Genomic DNA, 24,820 nt, shown 5'->3' with positions numbered 1-24,820 from the left:
GTGTGCTCCTGGTAGACTTTGGTAACAGGGCACTGGCAGAAATGAACTCACAGAAATTCAGCTGAAGTTCTCATTGCCTTACCCTGGGAACCTCTGTAACACATTTAAAATTCCTTTTGAGGTGCAACCTGCCCTTGGCTGGGAGGTAAGTTCATGTTGAATCGAGCTGAAATATTTCACTGAAGCCCTTCAGTGTTGGGTTTGTTTTCCCCCAAAAAAGGTCTTTTGGGAATATCCTGGTTATCCAATCAGATATTATTGTTCCCTGATTAATTTTTTTTTTCTAGACTTCTAACACCTGCTCCTATGATCTGTCTGTCTAGTGTGTTGACAGACACACTATTCCTCTACAAGAGGAATAGACTATAATGAGAGGATGGACATAAGCTCAATTAGTCCAAATGAACTGGCATTGGAACTGAGTTCAGGAGATCTCTGGCAAAAACATTTCAAAACTCTGAAAGGTATGACATAGATAAACTTTGAAAATATGGAAAATGGTAGCAGAGAGACAGAAGAGACCACATATTGCATGACAGCATTTATATGAAATATCCAGAATAAACAAATCTATAGAGACAGTATATTAGTGGTTGCCTAGAGCTGGGAGTAGGAGAGGAGGGAGTCACTGCTAAGGGGTACACAGTTTCTTTCTAGGGTGATGAAAATTTTATAAATTTAGATTGTGGGGATTGTTGCACAACTCTGTGAATATACTAAAAACCACTATCGGATATACTTTAAATGAGTGAATTTTATGATATGTAAGTTTTATTTCATTGAAGATGTTTAAAAACACCTTATAAGGACTCCTTCAATTCTGTCACTGTGTCCTGAGAACTGCTTTACTTATTTAGTTTCAAATGTCCAAATCAGGTTTCTTCTGGTCCCTGATCAATGACAACTGGCCTTTAGTCAAGCCCTGGAAATAAAAAGTTACACAAGCATTATTCTTATGAACCATTGCAGTTCTCATGGGTTGTCTCAATCTAAAATTGTACCTCTTCCAGGCCAAACATCTGCTACACGTTTTCTCACTGTAACACTATCTCAGTTATACTTATCTCTCAACTGGCTCAGTTTCACCAAGGATAACTTGGAGTTACAAGTGGCCTTTCTGGGGGGAGTTTCTGCCATTAATAAGACTGTTCATTTGGGATACATCAGCACTGTACCAATACTGGTATATGAATTTTAAGAGATACTGCTGCGGATGCTTCCAATCTACGTTCTTCCTATCAATGACACAACCTTGTTAAGACGAGGTCAGAAACCTAGCACTGAGGTACATTTTTAAACACCTCCAACGAAGCTGAGTTTATTATTTATTTTTAGGATGGACTGAGGCTTTCTCATGCTAAAGAACTATGCTGTAATGGGAGGGAAAAAGGTACTAGATTCTGTTTTCCTGAGTAGGGAAATCCCAACTTATTTCTGCAGTAGCAGGACAACACATTACACTGGTATTGTTGTTAAAGAACTCCATAATCTTTATCTTTTAATCAGACTTTTCACTGTACTTATTCATAAAATTCAGGAAAAATAAAGAAAACAAATGGAATTCTGAAACTGTAATTATCAAAGCACTTAAACACCCTCAAACTTTCAAGTATGGCCAAGCTCCAAGTACTGCCAAAAGCCTTGATGGCAATAAGATAAACCCTCTGCAGGATCTGTAAGTTAACTCCTTATGAGTTAACAATAGGCTGTCTTTTACAAAAGTGTGAATTGTAGCTTAAGTCTTAGGTTTTGTCCTATTACCATCTGATATGATTAAACACTACAAGAGATTTATATATTGTCTCCAGCTTTCTCACAAACAGGTTATGAGCCACATTCACTAAAGCAGGTTCTGAATCATTTATAATCTAGAACAGGGGTCCCTAACCCCTGGGCTGAGGACTGTTACTGGTCTGTGCCCTCTTAGGAACCAGGAGATTGAGTAGCAGGCAAGCAAGGAAAGTTTTATCTTTATTTGCAGCCGCTCCATACTCCAGCACTAGCATCACTGCCTCAGCTCCACCTTAGATCATCAGGCATTCGAGTCTCATAGGAGCATAGGTTCCTAGTGCCAAAAAGGTTGGAGACCACTAATCCAGAGTTTTGGTCTTCCAGCAAAGATGCCAGAGAGAACTTGCCACTGAGTATCAATAAAAAGTGATCAGATACTGTTAACTGACTCAGCAGTAAAACTTCAAGGTGTTGTTCACTGGCTTCACGTTTCCCAACTTAAAAGATATTGTATTTTCCTTCCTTCTGAGGGATTTTTCTAAAGATATTGACTTCAAAAGGGGACAGCTCCACCCAAGATGATAAATCAGATTAATTTTCTGATTCTTCAGTACTTTTTTCTGACCCTTTATGACCAATCACTATTAATCCTGACTATTACAACTACTATCTCTCATCTTCATCCTATTGTTTTTGACTCCCTAAGATCTCCTTCTGCCACTTAATGGAAAACAAAACTCTTCTATGTTTTCTTCAGGTCCTATTCTGAATTTAACAGATTGCTGATCTATTATCCACCATCTGACCCATTAACAACACTTTTAATAACTGTTTCTTTAAACACTTCAGAAGGTAGATTCCCTTTTACAGGCCCCTTGTATCACACCACATCCCAGTCCTCAGCCTTTTTTTGTTTAAAAAAAAAAAAAAAAAAAAAGAGTGGGGGTGGGGGAGGTGGCCTTGACCTCACATCGGCAAAATGCTTTTGCTGAAGTCATTGCAATCCTAGCAGCAAGGCATAGTCAATCAGAAAAATGCTAATACTGGGGCTATCCTAATTATGATAGTTTGTTTTCTTCAGAGACACCTCAGCCTGGTTTACAGAAACTGTTTACAATTCCATTCAGGGATTCTGTCCATTTTAAGGGACACGAAATCGGCTCACTCCTATTGTAATGAGTAATACTTATATTTCCAATACTCCTATCAGTAGGATACTATTTATGTGCAGAGGAGTTACACGCTCCTGCTGCACACTAACTTATCCTGTGTATTTAGAGTTACTGTTAGGGATTTTTAGATATTAAAACCACCACCCACCCCAACTTGTTCAACTACAGATGTGTTCCTTGTGTTCTTTGGCTGACATACTTAATAAGTATTACTATCTTTGCTTTAAAGTTACAGAAAATCAGTGAGATTAAGTCACATATCTGTTAAGTGGCAGAAATCAGTAGCGGAATCTAGATCTGTCTGACTCTAAGTCCTGAACTTTTCATCATTATGCTATATGGCATATAAGATCAGTGTTGCAATTCCACCATTATTTTAGCTGCTCATCTCAACAAATTTATCTATTCATGACCATTACTGAGAAAACTGTTAAAATATATCTTAGTATCTTCATTGACTTCCACAATGATCACTTTTCCTTTAATAGCAGATTTTAGACTCTAAAAAAAAAAAAAGAACAACAACGAATTCCTTTGCTAATATGGTAAACTATGGATTATCTAGAACTAGTTATATTTGTTATTGGTGCATATAGATAACTGAATACTTCAAGATAAATAATGAAGCCATATCATGAAGTCCTTCTCACTTATAAATTTTTTCTTAAACTGTATCAGATACTGATTGCCACCTTTTCAAGTAGCAAAACCTAACCTGAACTTAGCAGTCTCTTTTTTAAGTTTGCTGTATTAGATTTTATAACCTTTTGCTAGGCAACTGGTAATAAAAGGGAACTTAAAAGAATAGGTAATATCCTATTTGAATTAATTTCATGGATAATCTATTTTAGAATATCATAATGATTATATTAAATATTATGTCTCACTCTCTAGACTGACAAACTACCTCTTAGATATCTTCTTTAATAAATCAGTAAAATTAGGTACTCTTATGAAGTATTTCTATGTACATGGAAGAAAGTATCATATACATCTTCTCTTTCTCCATTCTGCATCTTTTGGCTGCCCATTATATACTAGGAACTTAATTTTTCTGTAAGGCTTTGTTTTGGTGTATAAATTTAGAGTTAAGATAGGTTAGTTGAGAATGATGAATACATTTGCTATGAAGGCAAGGAGGAAAATCTCACCTGGATAATTTGATTACACGATATTCAGCTCAGTTGTTCACATGTCTGCTTTAAAACAGAACCCACATTTATAACAGAATATATTAGAAATTATGCTTATACAACTGAAATATTTATTCCACTTATGTTCCTAACTTCTCTATTTATGTTAATCTAGTACAGGCAAAATCTGAGCTGATTAATATCCTTGAGAATGGTAAAATAAGACTATTTCACATGTCTAGTTAGCAAGATATTCAGTTAGATTAATATTTGGTTTCTAAGTTCTCAGATAAATGATTAAAATAGTAATTATTCATTGAACAGCTCATTATTCAGAAGAAATGAAGCTGTTTTCAAGATGAAAGATTCTAGTAACTTAACAAAAACTTGGGTCACATCAACAAGTAGCTATGATCTCCTGCCATTAAATATCTTGTTGGATGTGTGGTCACTTGAATTCTTCAAATGTATCTTGACCCAAATTCAGGAATATGATTTTTAATTGGCATTGTGGATTGAATTGTGTCCCCTCTAATGACATATTCAAGTTTTAACCCCTGGTACCTGTGAATTTGACATTTGAAAATAGGGTCTTTGCAGATGTAATCAAATTAGATGAGCTCATACAGGAATAGGGTGGGACCCAATCCAATGACTGGTGTCTTGATAAGGGGAGGGAGATTTGGATCTGACGCCAAGGGAATGCCACATGAAGACAGAGGTAGAAATCAGAGGCATGCAACTACAAGTTAAAAAGTGTCAATAACTGCCAGAAGATAGGAGGCAGCAAGGAGGGATCAATCATTCTCCTATAGCCTTCAAAGGGAGCATGGCCCTGCCAACACCTTAAATTCAACCTTCTGGCCCCCTGAATTATGAAAGAATAAATTTCTGCTGTTTAAATTACTCAGATTATGGTACTTTGTTGTGGCAGCACCGGGTAACTCATATAGTGAGTCAAAATTCAAGAAAGTAATAACGAAGTTACTATGGACTTCATGGTTCTTCCATCTTTTGGAGAAATCCTCTTTATTAATCTGTGTTACCTTTTCTTTACTCTCTGAATATAAATATTTATCAAGGATCAGTCCTTTGTGTTTGACGAATATATGTATATATATGCACAAATATATGTTTATAAGTATATTAATGTATCCTCCCTCTCTCCCCACCACGTTGAGATTCAATCTGTCAGTGCTAAATGACCTAAAAGACCCAAATTGGTAATCTTTAGTCATGATCTCACCAATCCTGCCTTTTTAAGCACACTGTGGCATAATACTATTTGGTTAGCAGTCAAGCATAAATCACATAAATTTAACCTTTTTGACTTACTCTTAAAATTGGGTTCCCACTTCTTTCTGATTTTCATATTGTAGTTATTGCATTTAATAGGCTCCTTTATATGATTGCCATTATTTTTTGTGCCATTAAGAAAAACTGTAAAAGACTTAATGTAAGGCACATCTGAATTCAGATATGAAAAATTGTGACTTAGAATCACTAATTATAACATTAACAATATTTTCCTAGTCATCCAGAGTACCCTGACCCCTCCTATTCCCTTAATTCATATATTCAAATATCAGGTAGTAATGATTCTTCCTCTACAAAGCCTTTTAATACCCATTTTCTTTATAGTTTTACTCTAAGCACCTTCATTCATACAAAGACAACTCAGTAACTGGTTTCTGAAACTGTCTTTGCCCAGTAAAATCCCCTGCATGTCAATACCAAATTAATTTTCCTAAAATATCTGTAAATGTTTTTCTTTTTATTCCTTTTAAGGTAAACTCCTTACCAATACTAGGATTGGATCCAAGCTTAGTTGGCCTAGCTATGCCAGACACTGCTAGCTGCATACAATATCCATTCTCCTCTATATTTGTTTGAGGCAGTTATACAACCAACTAATATACATTTCTTCCCAGATTCTCTTGCTGCTAGAAAAACCATGTGACACAATCTTGTGGAAGTTTTTTTAGGGATTTCTGGGAACATCTGTGCTTTCTTGATATAAACACTACCCCTTCCTTTCTAGAATATGAGGCTAAAAGATGAAGCAAACATTTTATAACCATGAAGCAATAAGCAGTCAAATAAAACTGACAAAGGACGGTAGATTATAAATATACAAGGGGCCTAGGTCACTGATCACATTACCAGTCCTGGACTTCCTATTTCTGAATGTTTTATGTGATAAAAATAAAATCCTGTTTGGTTTAAGCCACTCTGAAAGAATTCTGTTACATGCAGTTGAATGCAATCCTAACTGAAACTCGTGTTCAAGGCTCTTCACAATATGTTCTCAACCACTCATTTTGTCTTATCTCCCATTAATTTCCATGCTGGAGAGCTTCCATCCTTTATTCACACCATTTTGCATTATATTCACTGCATACCAAACATGCAATGCTCTTCCACACCTCTGTGCTTTTACACATTTTTGAAGAGATGTCATTCCCTCACCTGGGCAAATTCTTCCTTATTAAGATCCAGCTCAAATATATAGTATTAAGGTGCTCTTTCCCCTTATGGAGCCGCAATACTTTGTGCATATCTCTAGCCTACTATTAACCGTTGATTTATACATCTGCTTCCTCAATTATACTATTAATTCCTCAGATGCAGCAACTAACTCATTTTTTATCATGTATACTCAATGCTTGGCACATGCTAAGTTCCCAAACAATATTTTAATATAGAATAAAACACTAACTGGACTTTTTTAAACTGGTATTTTTTGCAAAGTAATTCACAATTCGTTCATCTATATCTGTATCTGCCTTTGTCCAATCAGATACCGTTCAACTATTTTCTTTCTTCCCCAATGTATAACTTGTGAAAAAAATTTAGAGTACTAGCAGCACGTAAAAAAATCCAGTTATCATGTTTTATTCTTCCTAATATTTCCTATAAGACCTAGCACAAAACTTTTTATCTAGTAAGTACTTAAAAATGCTTGAATTGACTTTATAACATTATGAAAAACACAGAAGACATTATACCTATAGAGGAAGACTGTGGACTAATCAGAAGGTCCTCTTGGACTTGTTCACTTCCTGGCACTGTCTGCTGATCACTCAGTGAACTCTGAGATGCACTGACAGGCTGGGATACTTCTTCATGGACCTCCTCATCACTTAACCTTTCTACTTTGACCCGGATATCTTCTTCAGTACCCAAAGGCAAGGTAGTTTTTGTGCTCTCACAGGTCACGAAATCAGCCATTCTTCTACCTGTCTCAGATGGGCCAGGTAATTCTAAAGTCCGGGTATTTTCTGCCTGCTTAACCTTATCAGGCTGAATCCTTCGATCAATTCCAAAAGGAAAAGTCCAGGGAAAAGCTAAAGAAGAGTCAACTGGTTGATTTCTATTTTCTGAGTAGGAAGCTGAAGAATTCAATACCTGGGGAGAACTTGTTTGCGTGCTACACTTTACAGGACTTTCAGGAGACATAACAATGTAGCTTTTGCGCTTTCTCCGGGATTCGCGGCAGACAGGAATGGTTCTTTCTACCACACTGCACTCTGAAGACACTGGAGAAATGCTTCCATCTCGAGAAGTAAAATTGCAGTTAGAGTTATTTTCTTGTCCAGCATCTAGACCCTTTTCTGGTTGACTATTAGGTGTATTCCATAAAATGCTTGATTTCATGAACTCTGAGCAGGTGCTAGCAACACTAAACATTTGCATATAGCTGGCTGCAGCTAAAACATCAATGATATTTTCTGTGTTAATTGACAGAGTGGCTGTGTAAGCATATTCTAAAAGGGGTATAAAACCAGTCACTGTAACATGATGCAAATCCAACACATTTTTGTTCTCATCCTCTGCTTGGCCTACAAGTTTGGTGCGAAAAAAATCACTGCAAGCTGCTAGTACCACCTTATGTGCCCGGAAGATTTTGTCCTGGACACGTATAGTGATATCACAAAAATGTCCATCATTTCGCAGCATATTTAGCTTTCCAAGCATTTCCTGGCTGTGGGAAGAGGAGCTATGAGTAAACGTTTTCACACCCATCTTTTCCTTCTTCTACAGATGCTCTTCAAAGATGCAAATGAATCAGAAATGACCTAAAAAATACATACAATAAGCATTAATTGATGGAACCAAGAATATGCAATGCAGAAAGGAAAGTCTCTTCAACAAATGGTGTTGGGAAAACTTCACAGCCATATGCAAAAGAATGAAACTAGATTATCTTACGCCATACACAAAAATTAATGCAAAATGGATTAAAGATTTGAATGTAAGGCCTGAAACAATAAAATACATATGCACTAAGCTCATGATCATTGGTCTTAGAGATGGTTTTTGTGACCATAACTCCAAAGGCAAGGGAAACAAAAGCAAAAATAAATGAATGGGGCTATATCAAACTAAAGAACTTCTCCAAAGCAAAAGAAAACAAAAAATGGCAACTAACCGAATGAGAGAAGATTTCTGCAAATGGTACTTCTGATAAAGTAGTATGTATACTTCTTTATATGTCTGAAATATATAAAGAACTCACACAACTCAACAATAACAAAACAAAACAAAAAAAACCCAAACAACCTGAATCAAAAAGAGGACAGAGGATCTGAAGAGACATTTTTCCAAGGAAGACATACAGATCAGCGACGCATATTACATCACTAATTACTAGGGAAATGCAATTCAAAACCACAATGAGATACCACCTCACACCTGTTGAGAGTGGCTATTACTAGTAAGACAAGACATATCATGTGTTGGAGAGAATGTGGTGAAAAGGGAACCCTTACAAATTGCTAGTGGGAATGTAAATTGGTGTAGCCACTCTGGGAAACAGTATGGAGCTTTCTCAACAAATTAAGAATAGAACTACCATATGACTCAGCAATCCTTCTTCTGGGTATTTATGCAAAAAGTTTGAAAACACTCGTAAAAATATATGTACCCTTATGTTCACTGCAGCATAATTTCCAAGACATGGAAACAACCTATCGACAGGTGATTAGATAAAGAAGATGAGGTACATATATACAATGGAATAGTGCTCAGCCATAAAAAATACTACTATTTGTGGCAATATGAATGGATCCTGAGAGTATTATGCTAAGTGAAACAAGTCAGGTGGAAAAGGGCAAAAACTAAGATTTTGCGCATATGTGGGATAAAACCAAAAAGCAACAAACGAATGAACAAAACAAGTAAAACAAACTCACAGATACAGAACACAGATGGTAGTTATTAGATGGGAAGGGAGGTCAGGGGAAGGTAAAGGGGATCAAATATATATGGTGATGGAAGGAGACTAGACTTTGGGTGGCGAGCACACAATAAAGTACACAGATATCAAATTATAATGTTGTACATCTGAAATGTATATAATGTTATTAACCAATGTTACCCCAATAAATTGAATAAAAAATAAATAAAATCTCTTCATGGAAAACTTCACATACAAAAAACCCAAAACAAACAAAAATTCCCCCTAACTAGTTCACCCGACTGCCCAATCGGTGGAGTCTATGAACTGTTTATTGAGCTGCATAGTTTTAAATAATAAGTTTGTAAATAATGACGATTATGTGGCAGACATTATTTTAAATGCTTCACATCTGATCATTTATTTGATTTTTATGACATCTCTATCAGCAGGAGCATTATTATCCCTGTTTGAAAGAAAAGGGTAATTACCTTGCTGAAGTAAAAAAGTTATTAAGTGGCAGACCCAGGGTTTAAATCCAAGCAGGCTGGCTCTAGAACCTGTATACTCTTAACCTCAATGCCATTTACTGCCTCTTTTAGGATATAAAGTGAGTAAATATAGATTAGATCATTAAAAGTTCAGATTTTAGAACATGATAGACCTGAATTCTCTCCTCAACGATTCCTCCAAGGCTGTTTATAAGGACTAAATGAAACAATGTATGTTGTAAATACTTCCACAGTATTTGGCACTCTATGACAGCTCAACAGATAAAAGCAGTTACTGTTGTTTTTATTACTAATACAATAAAACAACCTTTCTGGAAGTAAATTTATTTTTTAAAAAATGCTTAGGAATCAATCAACTAATTGGAATTTTCTTTTTAAAAAAAGACAGCTGGTTTGCTGTCATCAGATTTTACATTTATTTACTAAAAATATAAAGAACTGACATTCTCAAATACTGTGAAGTTAGCCAATCTAACAATGATCAGTTTTTTTCCCTCTAACCTCTTTTTATACCCTCTATGTGAAGTCAGGGAGGTTTATATTAGCCCTTTGACAACGATAAGAAAATTAATGCTCAGAGAAGTTAAGTGACTACCCAAATGACAAGCAAAACTGAGTCTTCTAACTCTTAAATCATAGTACTTTTCCAATGCAAAAAAAAAAAACAGCTATGTACATCATTTATTTTATCTAAGATAAATAACTTTAAATAAATAACTCCTTAAAATTTGATTCGTATCTTTGATATCCAGATTGCTCTGCTGTCAACAATCTCCACTTTTCAATAGTCCTTTAAGATTGGTTCTACACTAGTCAACTGATACTGAAATGATGCAAAACAAAGCAAATTTGGGGAAATACTTTTTGTAAGTTAGATAAAAAAGATACCAAATGCTTCAAAAATATAGCCACCAATTAAAAATTATGTCAAAGATGAATATTTACTGGACCAGGAAAAATGTTTGGTTCTGAGTATTATATGAATGCACAATTACTGACATATAGTAAACACTCAATAGTGGTAGTTATTATTTATTACACATTAGTGATAACGCGATCAAAGAAAAATGGACTATGATCCCATCTTTGTGAAATATATGTGTGTGTGTCTATCTGTATACATACACAGAGCAAGAGAACATGAGGTCTTAAGTAGATATGCATGGATTCCCTACAATGATCATTCTGAAACTGTGTATGGAGTAATGTCTGCATGGATATACAGTAGCTTTCCTCATATTTAAGAAAATCATTGGTAGAAGTATGGGTATTTATTCTTTTTTGCACATTAAACAAACTTTTTCTTAAAATGACAACAGCAACAATAATGACAGCATACTGCTATGAAACCTTGGGGTTTCAGGTACTTTTAGTTCAAACTCTAAAGTCATACAGAGTAGGTCTACTTTTTCTTTCCCCCTGAAAAGGGTTTCAAAAACTGAATATGGTAATCACATTCCCCTCTTTCCTAAGGTTTCTCTTCTTTAAACTAAATAACTCTAATCCCTTTTAGTGTACCTTAAAGTTTGATTCAGTTAAGAGGGACTTCTTTGAGAAAAAATATGTATCAAAAACAAGAATAAAGAATGGTTAATCACTACATTCCTATCACCAAGCACCTCAAACAGAAAAGAATTAAGTGCTCCAAGGAAAGATACAGCAGCTGAATGGATAAGAAAACAAGACCCCTATATACGATGTCTACAAGAAACTCATTTCAGATTAAAAGACACACAGACTAAAAAAAAGGGGATGGAAAAAAGATAATGCCCTGATGGACCTAGAGGGTATTACGCTGAATGAAATAAGTCAGATAAAGACAAATATCATGATTTCATGTACACGTGGAATCTAAAGAACAGAATAGACGTATAGATAGAATATTTTGAGGGCTACTAGATAGGAGGGGAATTGTGAGGGATAACGAAAAGGGCAAAGGGATTAAGAAGTACAAATGGATAGTTACAAAATAGACATGGAGCTATAGAGTGTAACATAAGGAAAATAGTTAATAATGTTGTAATAAATATGTAAGGAAAAAGAGGAGTACCGGATTTAGTGTGGTGATCACTTTGTAAGTTATACAGATCTCTAATCAATATGCTATATAACTGAAACTAATATATTATTGCATGCCAACTATAACTGAAATAACCTCACTGAATTGTACAATGTAAATACGAGCAATTTATTGTCTATCATATCTCAATAAAGCCAGGGAAAAAAATTTTGATTCATATCCTTGCTATCCAGGTTGCTCTGCTGTGAACAATCTCCACTTTTCAATACTCCTTTATAACTGGTTCCACACAATATAATAGGTATAGTAAGATTATAACTGAGCATACTTCAGTACTTTTACCTCCCTGTTCTGGACACAAATATTATTAAGACTAAGTCAGGCATTCTTTAAAAAAATTTATCTTTTAAGTTTATTGGGGTAACACTGATTAATATAATTATATATTTTCAGATGTACATTATAATTTGATATCTATATATTCTATTGTGTGATTACCATCCAAAGCCTAGTTTCCTCCAGCTACCATATATTTGATCCCCTTTACCCACTTCACCCTCCTCCATCCCCTAAATTGACTCCCTTTCCCTGTGTACTTCTTCCCCTCCTCCACCCCCTATCCTCTAAATTAGGTATTCTGACACAAATCATATCAACGATTTTGTTTACATCATCAATAACTGACTTACTAGATGTGAGGCACTCTATTATGTGAAGGGAAGAACACAAGTACAAATAGAATATTGTCCTTGACCTCAATAAGCTGACAGTATTTATGAAGACATAAGTGTCTAAGACTACAAGAGGTGTGCTGCAGTGTTATGTGAAAGCAACGAATGAAATATTTAATTCTCAGTGTGCAAGGTGGAAGAGGGCAAGGCATAATGAAAGTAAAATTTTGCCAGGTGATGAAGCCGAAGTGAGTCCCAGGCTACCATGGGATGATACAGGATCTCAGTGAGGGCTCCATTCTGATGTGCCTCCTCGTACAATGTGTGTGCTGTACCAATAACTTGTCGTAAACAGGCACTATAAGATATTCTAAGGCAATGTCAGTTCAAGCATCAAACAATCCATTACACAAATGTCCCTTCAAATGTTCTATGCAGGTAAATGTATATGTGAAGGAGAAAATGAAAAGAAACCCCTAAAGATTTCCAGCTGAATCAATGTACAAAGGTCACTGAATATTCTAATATGAGAAGACAAAATGATCAATCTGGGACTCTTCCCTGTCTGAAACACATGATAGAAAGGATAAAAGGAATAATAGCCTGTGCTAAGACAGCCAGGCAAGGTCTCTGAAAGTTATCTTGACTATAACGAGAGCTAAAAATTCAAATATAAAGTTGCTTCATATACTTTCTCCCCAAAGTAATCACAACTAACAGTAGACATTTAGAATTGATCTAAGCAAACCAAGCACCATTTAATGTATTTGCTGATTTCTCTCTCATAAAAATGAGATGAAGAGGAAGAAAATGGAAAGGCTATAAAGTTTTGTGTTCATTCGCTGCATTCCAATAAACCTGTGTCTTTAAATAAGTCTGGCCATCAAGAGTGCTTAGTTTAACTAGGATGATATGGTTCAAAGAGGAAACATGCCTTCAGGGCAAGTGACAGTCTTAATCTAGGGACCTTAAGTATGAACAAAGGTATAAAGGCAAGAAATTAAACAACATATCTGGAGAATATGTGCAACAGGGTGTTAAAATAAACCATTTCAATCTTCGTTTGGGTAGAGGCCCCAAACAACGGATACCATATTACAAAGTGAAGTGCAAGGCCACTTATTCAAGGATTTGGTGGAAAACTATTTTTCAACCTTGAGTCACACTACTTTCAACATTCAAAGAGTTAAACATTAGAAAAGAATTTTTGCAGAGAGTGACTGCCAGGAAAAGGGTTGAGGCATGTTTGCTATTTGTCTCAGGTCTATGGAAAATGTGCCACATTTTTAAAAAATCTGAAAGGTATGAGTCTGATTTAAATTCTGGCTTAGACTAGGAAGACTGCTTACCATTTCCCGACAGTATATAAAAGCAAAATAGTGCAGTGACTGAGAAGGTTTGCATCCTGGTTCTGCCATTTATACCTGTGACCTTCGGCAGGTCACTAAACTGTATCTTAATTTCTCCAGCAGTACAATAAAGAAGAGAACCTATCTCAGAGAGTTCTGAGGATTAATTGGCTTCATATATACAGTGCTTGTAATAGGACCAAACACAAAATTAATCCTAAATAAACACTGGCTGCTCCTGCTGCTGCTATTACAACTATTAAAGACCTTTTGTTCTTACTCAAATCTTGCCTCTCTCAATTCTGGAGGGGTCAGAAATTATAGTCAGCAAAGAGGAGGAGTAAAAGGGCAAAAAGGGGGGGGGGAGAAAGAAAAAAGAAGTCAAACAACCTCACTTCTACTTTCAGGCCTGCGGTGAGAAAACTTTGACTCTGAGTTACATTTATTAGTTCTTGAAAGTAATGTTTCCTGAAAGTGACCAGCAAAGTTATTAAGACGTGTCTTTCAAGGAGCTGGAGGGAGAACTAACACTGTAGAATAAACTGAAATGGACAGTGGAAGACAAAAACTAAATGGACTCTGAGTACCTTCTGTAAGTCAAACTTGTTCAATGGAATGGTTACACATATAAAAGTCTGATATAGCTGGAGGTATGGGATGAGAGAAAGATGAAGAATAGACTGGAAAATGCCTTGCATGCTATGTATTTATTACATGAATTTTCCAACACACATCTGTGGAAACTAGACAAATATAACTTGAAAATAATGCAATATCACATATTGAGGCAAAGTCTGGGATAAACTACACTATTTTAAAAAGTCATACATAATATGGATCATTCAGAAGCCAGAAAGGATAACCTGAAATTTTTATAAATTAGATAACTGTTAAAGAAATATCTCATTTCTCTCCATGTGTGTAGATGAATATGCATGTGTGTAGTTATATATTTGGAGCTCATTTAAAACTACTGAGAAGATAAATATTACTTAAATCCAATTACTAGTGCAGAGGTTATGCAACATTTAAGAGTGACATAAATATATTTGTGTAATAGTTTGTAATTCGAACTAATAATTCAGAAATAGTTTTCTTCCCATTCCTCCTCTGATTCCAAATTATTGATGGGATATTACATATGCTTATGAAAGAGGTAATTGCTAATAATATAAACTTGAAGGAGAAAAAAAAAAAAACCTATGATTTTTTTTTGTAATTGGGTTGAAAATTTTTTGCTAAATAAGGTATAAGCCTAGTTAAAAGATAATGATATCAGTTACATAAATCTTACTTTTTGAATTCCAATACTTCTATTTACTGGTCAGGCATTAAATTTTAGTCAAGTTAATTTACCTTCATTTGCTTTAGTTTACTCATATGTAAAACAGGAATAATGGAAAATTATATTTTCAAGACAATCAAGAGGATTAAATTGCACAATTCCTAGTACAAGGTAACCATTCAATGTTAGCTACTATTATTACCCTAGAAAAGATGTGAATAAAAATGGAGATCGAATTTCAAAATGTCTACTCTATTTCTTATATGACAGAGCACATCTTAATTATGTACATTTTGCTATAAAGATTAGTTCATGGGAAGAATTATCAGAGGATCTGCGATTAAAATGGAGTAGTAACTCTCAGCATATAAAGTGACGTGGCTGCCTAAAATAATTAAAGAGAAAGTAATGAGAAACTGCTAACCTTGAAAGTAATTTTGGATGGGAAAACATGATATTTAATAATAATTTGTATGTTTAAGTACCCAGCCACATCTCGAAACTGGATGTTTACAAATGAGACAAGATTTGAATTACCCTAAAACTGAACCTAGATAATGTCATTCCCACTGTATATTCTAATTAAAACCAATCAAGGACAGAAAAGGCTAAGGAGAAAAATATAGTGTTATAAAAGGTATATCCACATAGAAATTTATATATGAAGTTGTCTGTACTAGTTGACTGTCTACTATGTAGCAGACATAACACTAGCTTTAGATAGTATCTAACCTGAGGTAAGATGAATAATATTCTAATTTTGTGGAGGAAATTGAGACTCAGAATATTACTTTGTTCAAGATCACTCACTTATGTTTATGTCATACTAAGGACCTTATAGGTAGCCATTGGGGAATAGTATAGTTATATCTAAAATTTGAAAAGATTATCCTGGTGGCAATATAAAGGGTAGATTTAATGGTGTCTATTACAGCAGTGCAAGTATATGATAAAATTGAACCAAATCAAGTGTCAATGAGGAGAAAATACCCCTAAGAATATTTAGGAGGTAAAGCCATCTGGGCATGAGTCTACTGAGGATATGGTAGGGGAGTAGCTAGAAGAATCTGACCCTGGGTCTCCAGCATGGATGATTGAGTACATAGTATTTTAACCAAAGACAGAGAATGAGGGAAAGGACTAGTTTTGGTAGAGATTAATAATGAATAAATATTTTTAGTCATGCTAAATCTGAAAATACTTCAGAGAGAAATACCGGAGTGTAACTTTATATATGAAGTTGTCCATTCTGGTCTAGAGTTCAGGGAAGAGGTTAGAGCTGGACCTAAATACTGCATTTTATGTAAGTCACTTATAAATTTCATTCTGTTGAATGTAGGAGCTGAAGACATCTGAAGAATGTGTGGAGAAGAGGGCAGAAATAAGAGGGCAGAAATGCAAGTTGTAAGCTTAGTGCAGGAAGAGCAAAAGGATTCAGTGAAAACATTTTATGGTGCCTAATTTATCTTTTGATCCTGTCTGGTATTTAGAATACACACAAAAGAGGCAATGTAATATGTGAATGGATAAATATGTCATGAAATTTCTATCTGATCTGGCTATTTAAAGTGCCTACATTTATAATCAGTGGTTAAAAGGTGAAAAGTTGCAATTTGACCTTACAGTCTTGAATTTGAATTAAAAGCATCAGCATGAACTCATAATGTAGTTAATCCTCAGGAATGAATATCCCCAGAACCCAGACTGGCTTCCAAATTCCATTTTTCCCATTAAAAGAAACCATGGCACCTTAGAGAAATGGCTGATTATACTTCTGAGTCACTAAATGTCCACCTGGAACATCTTACCAAAGAGCAAGGTAGCTATCAAAGATACCGGGGGGTTAGTCAAAACTCAAGTCAATTTGAGGAGGGTCTCAAGGGCCAAAAACGGAATAATAAACTGAAATACACAAAATGTTTAAGATTCATGAGTTCATATCACACTAGAAATGAAGACAAAGCCAATCTATCACCTTTAAAAGATACTTCTGAACTAAATTATCTTGAAAACTGCTCTTAAAAAAGGAGAAATAAAAAATTTCCGATACAAATGTCATTTCTAGGTAATCGAAATATGAAAGAGGTAGCTCATAGAATTAGTCCAGCTAATAAACGAAGAAGAATCAGAATTAATGGATCACCATTTTGCACTCTTCCTACTATGAAGAGGCATTGATCTTCAATGACATAACTTCACAAAAAGAGAGCAGCAATAAGACATTCAAAAGAACAAAATCTGCTCAAATCTCCAGACCTAACCACCAATCCACAGGAAATAGAGGTGACAGAAATATGTTAAGCTACACCACTGCAATGCAAACAACAAAATCTAGACAGTGAGAAACTCTACAGAACAAGACTTGGTTTTTCCTACTAATAAACAGCAAGGCAAAAAAAAGGATAAATGGGGAACTAAAATAGGGAACATGTAGATTAAAAAAGCAAAAGATTTTATGAACCAGTAAGACTGTGTGCATGTTATTTGAAAAAATCAATGTATAAAAAGTAAATGTGAGTTAATTGGAAATTTGTTTCTGACCATTTCAGAATGTCAAAAAAGTATTGTTAATTCTTAATGTGATAACAGGGCTATGTATTTTATAAAACATGTTTATTAAGATAACTCACATCCGAAACAAGCCATCCTTTTAAAATGTTCAATTCAAACGTTTTTTAGTATATTCAGATATGTGCAATAATCATCAATCAATTTTAGGACACTTTCATCATCTAAAAAGGAAACCTTGTACACATTAGCTATCAACTCCCCTTCCCCAACACACCTCACCCTTCTAATCTACTTTTTGTTGTCTTAACTTTCCTTATTCAGGACTTTCATATGGATAGAATATAATTTGTGACTAGAGCTGGCTTTGTTCCCTTAGCATAATGCTTTCAAGACTCATCCAAGTTGTAGCATGTTATCAGTCTTCATTAATTTTCCTGGACGAATAGTACTCCGTTTTATGGGTATAGTACATTTTTTTTATCCATTCATCGGTTGGACATTTGGGTTGCTTCTACCTTTGGGCTATTATGAATAATGCTGCTATAAACATATACAAGTTCTTGTGTGGACATACTTTTGCAATTTTCTTGCACATATATGTATGGAGTGGAACTGAATCCTGTGGTAACTCTTTCTTGAGAAACTGCCAAGCTGTTTTCCAAAGTGGCTGTACCTTTGCATTGCCCCAAAAATGTATGAAAATTCTGATTTTCTCCATATCCTTTTTTCAGTACTGTTTTGAATATTCTGGGTTCCTTGCAACTCTATATGAATTTTAGAATCAGGTTGTCAATCTCTATAAAGTCAGTGGGGATTTTGGTAGAGATTGTGCTCAGTTTATAGATTAGACTGGGGAGAACTGCCACTTCACAATGTTGAGTTTTCCAGCTCATGAACAAGGGGTGGTTTTCCATTACTTAGACTGTCTTTAATTCCCTTAAACAATATTTTGCAGTGTCTAGAGTATGTGTTAAACTTCCTGTCAAATTTATTCCTATTTCTTTTTAGTGCTATTGTGAATGGAACTGTATTCCTAATTTCATTTTCAATGGTTCATTGTTCACTGTATTCTTTTATAATCCTTATCATTCCCTTCCATCTGTTTCTATAGATTTAGATTGTTCTTTTTACCGTGTCTTAAGGTGGAAGGTTGATCTGAGGTCTTTATTTTTGGTTAATATAGGCATTTACAGACATACATTTCTAATTAAGCACTGCTAAAGCTGGATGTCATAAATTTTGGTATACTGTACATACCATTTTCAATCACCTCAGAATGTTTTCTGATTTCCTATTTGATTTCTTTTCTGACCCACTATTTAGAAGTATGTTTGTTTTTGCTATTAAGTTGTTTTAAGCTCTTTAAATATTTTGGATGTTAAACTCATTATACAGATAATTTACAAATATTTTCCACCATTCAGGCTGCCTTTTCATTTTGTCGATGTCTTATTTTACTGTGCAGAAGATTTTTAGTTTGTCGTAGTCCCACTTGTTTATTTTTTACTTTTGGAGTCATATTCCAAACGTCAAACCTAGATTAATAGCAAAGAGCTTACTGCGTTTTCTTCTAGGAGTTTTATGGTTTCAGGTTTTATTACACTCAAGTCTTTAGTTAATTTTCAGTTAATTTTTGTGTATGTTCTAAGATAGTGGTCTAGTTTAATTCTTTTGCATGTAACTGTTCAGTTTTTCCAACACCATTTATCTCAGAGATTCTTCTTTCCTCATTGTATATTCTTTTTTTGTAAATTGATCACATTGTTAAATATATTCGTCTATTCTGTTCCATCACTGATCTGTGTCTTTTTTTGTGCAAGTACCATACTGTTTTGAGCACAATAGTTTTGTAGCAGAGTGTGATATCAGAGAGCATAATACCTCCGACTCTGTTCTTTTACAAGATTGCTTTGGCTATTCATGGCTTTTTGTGGTTCCGTATAAATTTTCAGATTCTTTGTTTTAGTTCTATGCAAAATGCTATTAGAATTTTGATAGAAATTGCACTCAATCTGTAGATTGCTTTGGACAATACAGACACTTTAATGGTATTAATTCTTCCAATCCACGAACACGATATCTTTCCATTTATTTGTCTTTTCCAATTTCTTTCATTAATGTGCTATAGTTTTCAGTGTACAAGTCTTTCACCTCCTTGGTTAAATTTATTTAGGTATTTTACTCTTTTTGATGCAACTGTGAGATGTTCTTAATTTCTCTTTCTGACAGTTATTATTGTAGAGAAACACTACTAATTTCTGTATACTGACTTTTATATCCTGCAACTTGACTGAATTCATTTATTAGTTCTAACAGGTTATTGGTAGAATCTTTAGGGTTTTCTACATAAAGTATCATGCCATCTGCAAACAGTTTTACCGCTTCCTTTCCAATTTGGATCCTTTTTATTTCTTTTTCTTGTTTAATTACTATGAGTAGGACTTTCTAATACTACATTGAATAAAAGTAGAGGGCATTATTGTTTTATTCCTGATCTTAAGCGGTAAAGCTTTCAGCTTTTCACTGTTGAGTAGATGTTACCTGTGGGTCTGTCATATACAGCCTTTATTATATTGAGGTATAGTCCTTCTATATCCACTTTCTTGAGAGCATCATGAATGCTCAATTTTTTCAAATGCCTTTCCTGTATCTACTGAATAATCATGATTTTTTTTCGTTGTTAATGTGGTGTATCATGTTGACTGATCTGTGGATGTTGAATCATCTTTTCATTCTGGAATAAATCTCATTTGATCATGGTGAATGATCCTTTTTAATATTGTTGAATTCAGTTTGCTAATATTTTGTTGAGGATTTCTGCATCAATGTTCATCAAGGATATTGGCCTGTAATTCTCTTTTTTGTGTGGTGTGCTTTTCTAGTTTTGGCATCAGGGGAATGTAAAATGAGTTTGGAAGTGTTGTCTTCAATTGTTTTGGAAGAGTTTGAAAGGGATAGGTATTAATTCTTCTTTGAATGCCTGGTAGAATTCACCAGTGAAGCCATCAGGTCCTGGACTTTTATTTGTTGTTTTTTGATAAATGATTCAATGCCTTTTCTAGAACCATGACTATTCAGATGTTTTTCATCATGGTTCATTCAGTCTTGGAAGATGGTATGTTACTAGGAATTTATCCATTTCTTATAAATTGTTCAATTTGTGGGCATGTAATTATTCATGGTAGTCTCTTATAATTCTTTGTATTTCTTTGGTATCAGTTATAATTTCTTCATAATCTAATTTTACTTTTTTAAGCCTTTTTTTTTTCTTGGTGAGTCTAGCTAAAGGTTTGTTTATCTTTTCAAAGAAACAGTTCTAAGTTTCATTATCTTTTCTATTGTTTTTCTAGTCTCTAGTTCATTTATTTTTGCCCTCGTCTCTACTATTTCCTTCCTTCTATTAACTTTGGGCTTCATTTGTCCTTCTCTCGAACATTTCCTTTAGTTGTAAAGTTGGATTGTTTGAGATTTGGTTTCTCAAGGTAGGCCTGTATTGTTATGAACTTTTCTAGAAATGCTTGTGTTGCATTCCATAATTTTGGAATGCTGTAATTCAGTTTTCATGTGTCTCAGGTATTTTGATTTTTCCTTTGATTTCTTGGCTGATCCATTGGTTGTTCAGGAGCACACTGTTTAATCGCCACGTATTTGTGATATTCAGTTTTCTTTTTGTAATTGATTTCTAGTTTCATACCACCGTAGTCAAAGATGCTTGACATGATTTCAATCTTCTTAAATTTATTAAGACTTGTTTTGTGGCCTAATATGTGATCTAGCCTAGAGAATGCTCCATATGCCACTTTTGGATGGAATGTTCTGTATATAACCATTAAGTCCATATAGTCAAATGTGTCATTTAAGGCCAATGCTTACCTTACCGATTTTCTGTCTGCATGATGTATCCATTGATGTAAGTGGAATATTAAAGGCCCCTACTATCTGTGTACTGCTACTTTTCTCTTTAGGTCTATTAATATTTACCTTATATACTCAGGTATTCCTATGTTGGGAATACCTGCAAATAATATATCATGTTGGATTGATCCTTTATCATTATGTAATACCCTTGTCTTTTATATTAGTCTTTGCTTTAAAGTTTATTTGGTCTGATGAAAGTATAGCTACACCTACTATCTTTTTGTTTCCATTTGCTTGGATTACCTTTTTCCATCCCTTCACTTTCAGTCTACATGTATCCTTAGATCTGAAGTCTCTTGTAGGCAACATATAGATGAATCTTTTTCTTTTCTTTTTAAAATCTATTCAGCCACCATAATCTTTTGATTGGAGAATTCGGTCCCTTTACAATTAAAGTAATTATTGCTAGGTATGTACTTACTGACACTATGTTAATTATTTTTATGACTGTTTTCGTAATTCCTCTCTTCTCTTGTGGTTTTATAACTTACTTTAGCATTATGTTTACTCTCTTTCTTTGTAGCTACTATGAAGTTCAGATATAACAGCCTATATATAGAAGTTTTTTTATAACAATTTAAGTTTGAATACATTCTAAAAACTCTTTATTTTTACCATGTTTTAGATGTCATAGTTTACATCTTTTTATTTTATGTATACCTTAATAGTTAATTTTATTAGTGACATTTCTGTCAATGATGGACCTCATATACAATGGTACTTTCATAAAATTATATTGGAGCTGAAAAGTTCCTCCTGCCTAGTGACACTGTAGCCACTGTAAATGTTGCAGTGCAATGCATTACTCACATGTTTGAAGTTAATGCTGGGGTAAACAAACCTACTGCACTGCCACTCATATAAAAGTATAGCATATACAATTACAGTAGCAGGTCATACTACCCAGGTTTGCAAAAGCGCACACTGTAATGTTTGCACAATGACAAAATTGCCTAATGATGTATTTTTCGGAACTTATTTGTTATTATTAAGCACTGCATGGCAGTACTTCTATCTTTTAAGCTTAATTTTATAGGTGGCAAATCCACTACCTTTACTGTTTGCCTTCACCAGTGAGGTTTTTACTTTTATACATTTCTTGTTACTAGTTAGTGCCCTTTTCAGCTTACAGAAGTATCTTTAACATTTCATATAAGGCTGGTTTAACAGTGATGAACGCCTTTAGCTCTTGCTTATCTGAATAACAATTTTTTCAATTCTAGACAGAACTGAAAATTTTTCTGTGTGATAAGAGTATCCTGGTTGTAAGCTTTCTCCTTTCAGTACTCCGGTTAAATCATGCTACTCCTTCTGGCCTGCAAAATTTTTGTTGGAAAAATCAGCTTATTGTCTTATGAGGGTTCCCTTGCATGTAATATGTTGTTTTTCTCTTGCTGCTTTTAAGATTCTTTAACTTTTGATATTTTAATTATAATTTGTCTTGGTGTGGATCTCTTTGGGTTTATCTTATTTGGAAATCCCTAAGCTTCCTAGACCTGGATGTCTGTTTACTTCTCCAGGTTAGGGAAGTTTTCAGCCATTATTTCTTCAAATAAGTTTTCTGCCCCTTTCTCTTCTCCCTCTGGGACCCTTATAATGAGAATATTATTCCACTTGAGGTTGTCCCATAGGTCTCTTAAGCTATTTTTTTTTTAAACATTATTTTTTTTCTTTTTTCTACTCTGTTTGGCTGAGTTCCACTGCCCTGTCTTCCAGATCACTGATCTGTTCTTCTGTATCATCTCATTTGATATTGTAATGTATTTTCAGTTCAGTTATTGTATTCTTCAACTCTGGGACTTCTGTCTGGTAATTTCTCAAATTTTCTCTCCTTGTTGAAGTTCTCACTTTGTTCATACATTCTCCCGGAGTTCACTGAGCATCTTTATGTCCCTTACTTTGAACTCTTTATCAGGTAAAATTACTTCTCTGTTTCATTAAGTTCCCTGCCCCCCCACACCTGGGGGGGGGGGGATTAGTTTGCTCTTTTGTTTCGAACACATTCCTTTGATTCCTCATTATGCCTCACTCCCTATGTTTCTCTGGGAGCTACCTCTCCCAGTCTTGAAGTGGCCTTGTGAAGTCATTGAACCTTATTGTCCAATCTTACCCTAGTGCTAGGTTGAATCTGGAACCTTTCTGATTGTCTAAGCAGCCTGATTTATTCTTAATAGGTCCTAGTTGTTGATGCTGTGCCAAGCCCTGTCAGTATTCCAAAGGGAGGGATCTCAGTCAGTAATTAGTTTCGGGCTCACTGGAAGCTAAATTCTCATGTAGCAGCTTTTAAAGCATGTGAATTTATACAGTCCTGTTAGAATACAGTCATAATCCTGCTCATCTATAGACCTGCACATTGGAAGGTGTCCCCTTAATACGGTTGTAAAAATCAGGGTTCCAGACAAATGTATAAACTCTTTTTAGGGAGGTTCTAAAAAGGTGCTGCATGGCCAAGAGACGGTGCAAATATGGTGTCTTTTGGTCTATTTTCCCTGGGAGATTCTCCATAGCCTTTAGGTGTGTGGTAGACCTGAAGCCTGCCCCTCAGGCTAAAGCTCCGAAATAAGCAAATAGGCCTTTTTTCATAGGTAGAATGAGGATAAGTTTCAGTCTGTTGTCTTTACCATACCCTGCGGTGGCAGCTTGCTAAGAACTGGCTGATTGTTTCAGTACCTTGGGGCCGAGCAACGACGCCCCTCTGACCACCAGAGCCAGGTGTTCAAGGGGCATCCCCTGTGTGGATTGTGTGCATCCAGTGACTTCCACAGGCTGGATCTGAAGCTAGGCACGCCAGCTGGCCTTACCAAGGTAGGAGTGTAAAAATGGCACCCACCAGTGTCAGTACCAGCAAGGTGGAGTGAGAGCACAAAAATGGTGCCCACTAGTGTCTCCATCCTTAAAGGAAGACCCAGTAGGCCCCTGTGCCTCCAGTGAATGCTTTAAGATTAGTTAATGAATCTCCTTCACATATGGTCTAGACCCTTTTCAAACTGCTACTTTTGTGCTGGGTCCCAGGATAACTGAGTTTGTGAATAAGCTCTTTAAGAGCAGACTGTCTATTCTTCACAGCCTTTTGAGTATCCTAGACATAAGCCCTGTTGATTTACAAGCCAGATAGCGAGCTTATCTCTCTAGTGCAGGTTCCAAGAACTGGGGTGCCTAACGTGGGACACAAACTCCTTGCTCCTCAGGAAGAAGCTCTGTATTTGTGAGATCCCTCCCAACTGTGGGTCATCATGATGGGGGTGGGATTTTTGTGAGACCATGCCTCTGACACTCTTACTAGTCTCAATGTGGTCCTTTTACCCTTTGTTGTGGAGGAGCTGTTCAGCTAGTTTTCTT

General features: G+C 35.2%; 1 protein-coding gene across 5 annotated transcripts in view; it reads right to left on the bottom strand.

The window, feature by feature from the left end:
- ZBTB44 (zinc finger and BTB domain containing 44) overlaps positions 1 to 24,820 on the bottom strand; it is a 62,392-nt gene that overhangs the window by 16,729 nt on the left and 20,843 nt on the right. For 4 of the 5 annotated variants that reach the window (XM_016136958.2, XM_016136959.2, XM_016136960.2 and 1 more), the window contains exon 2: positions 7,045 to 8,115. The exons of the other annotated variant lie outside the window; for it this stretch is intronic. In XM_016136958.2, the coding sequence (XP_015992444.1) occupies positions 7,045 to 8,062 (1,018 nt within the window). In that variant the 5' untranslated portion in view covers positions 8,063 to 8,115. The remainder of the gene's footprint in view (positions 1 to 7,044; positions 8,116 to 24,820) is intronic. 5 annotated transcript variants of the gene reach the window in all.

This window comes from Rousettus aegyptiacus, unplaced genomic scaffold (assembly GCF_014176215.1).
Source record: "Rousettus aegyptiacus isolate mRouAeg1 unplaced genomic scaffold, mRouAeg1.p scaffold_m13_p_5, whole genome shotgun sequence".
Lineage (NCBI taxonomy): Eukaryota > Metazoa > Chordata > Mammalia > Chiroptera > Pteropodidae > Rousettus > Rousettus aegyptiacus.
This window is presented reverse-complemented; position numbering and strand designations above follow the sequence as displayed.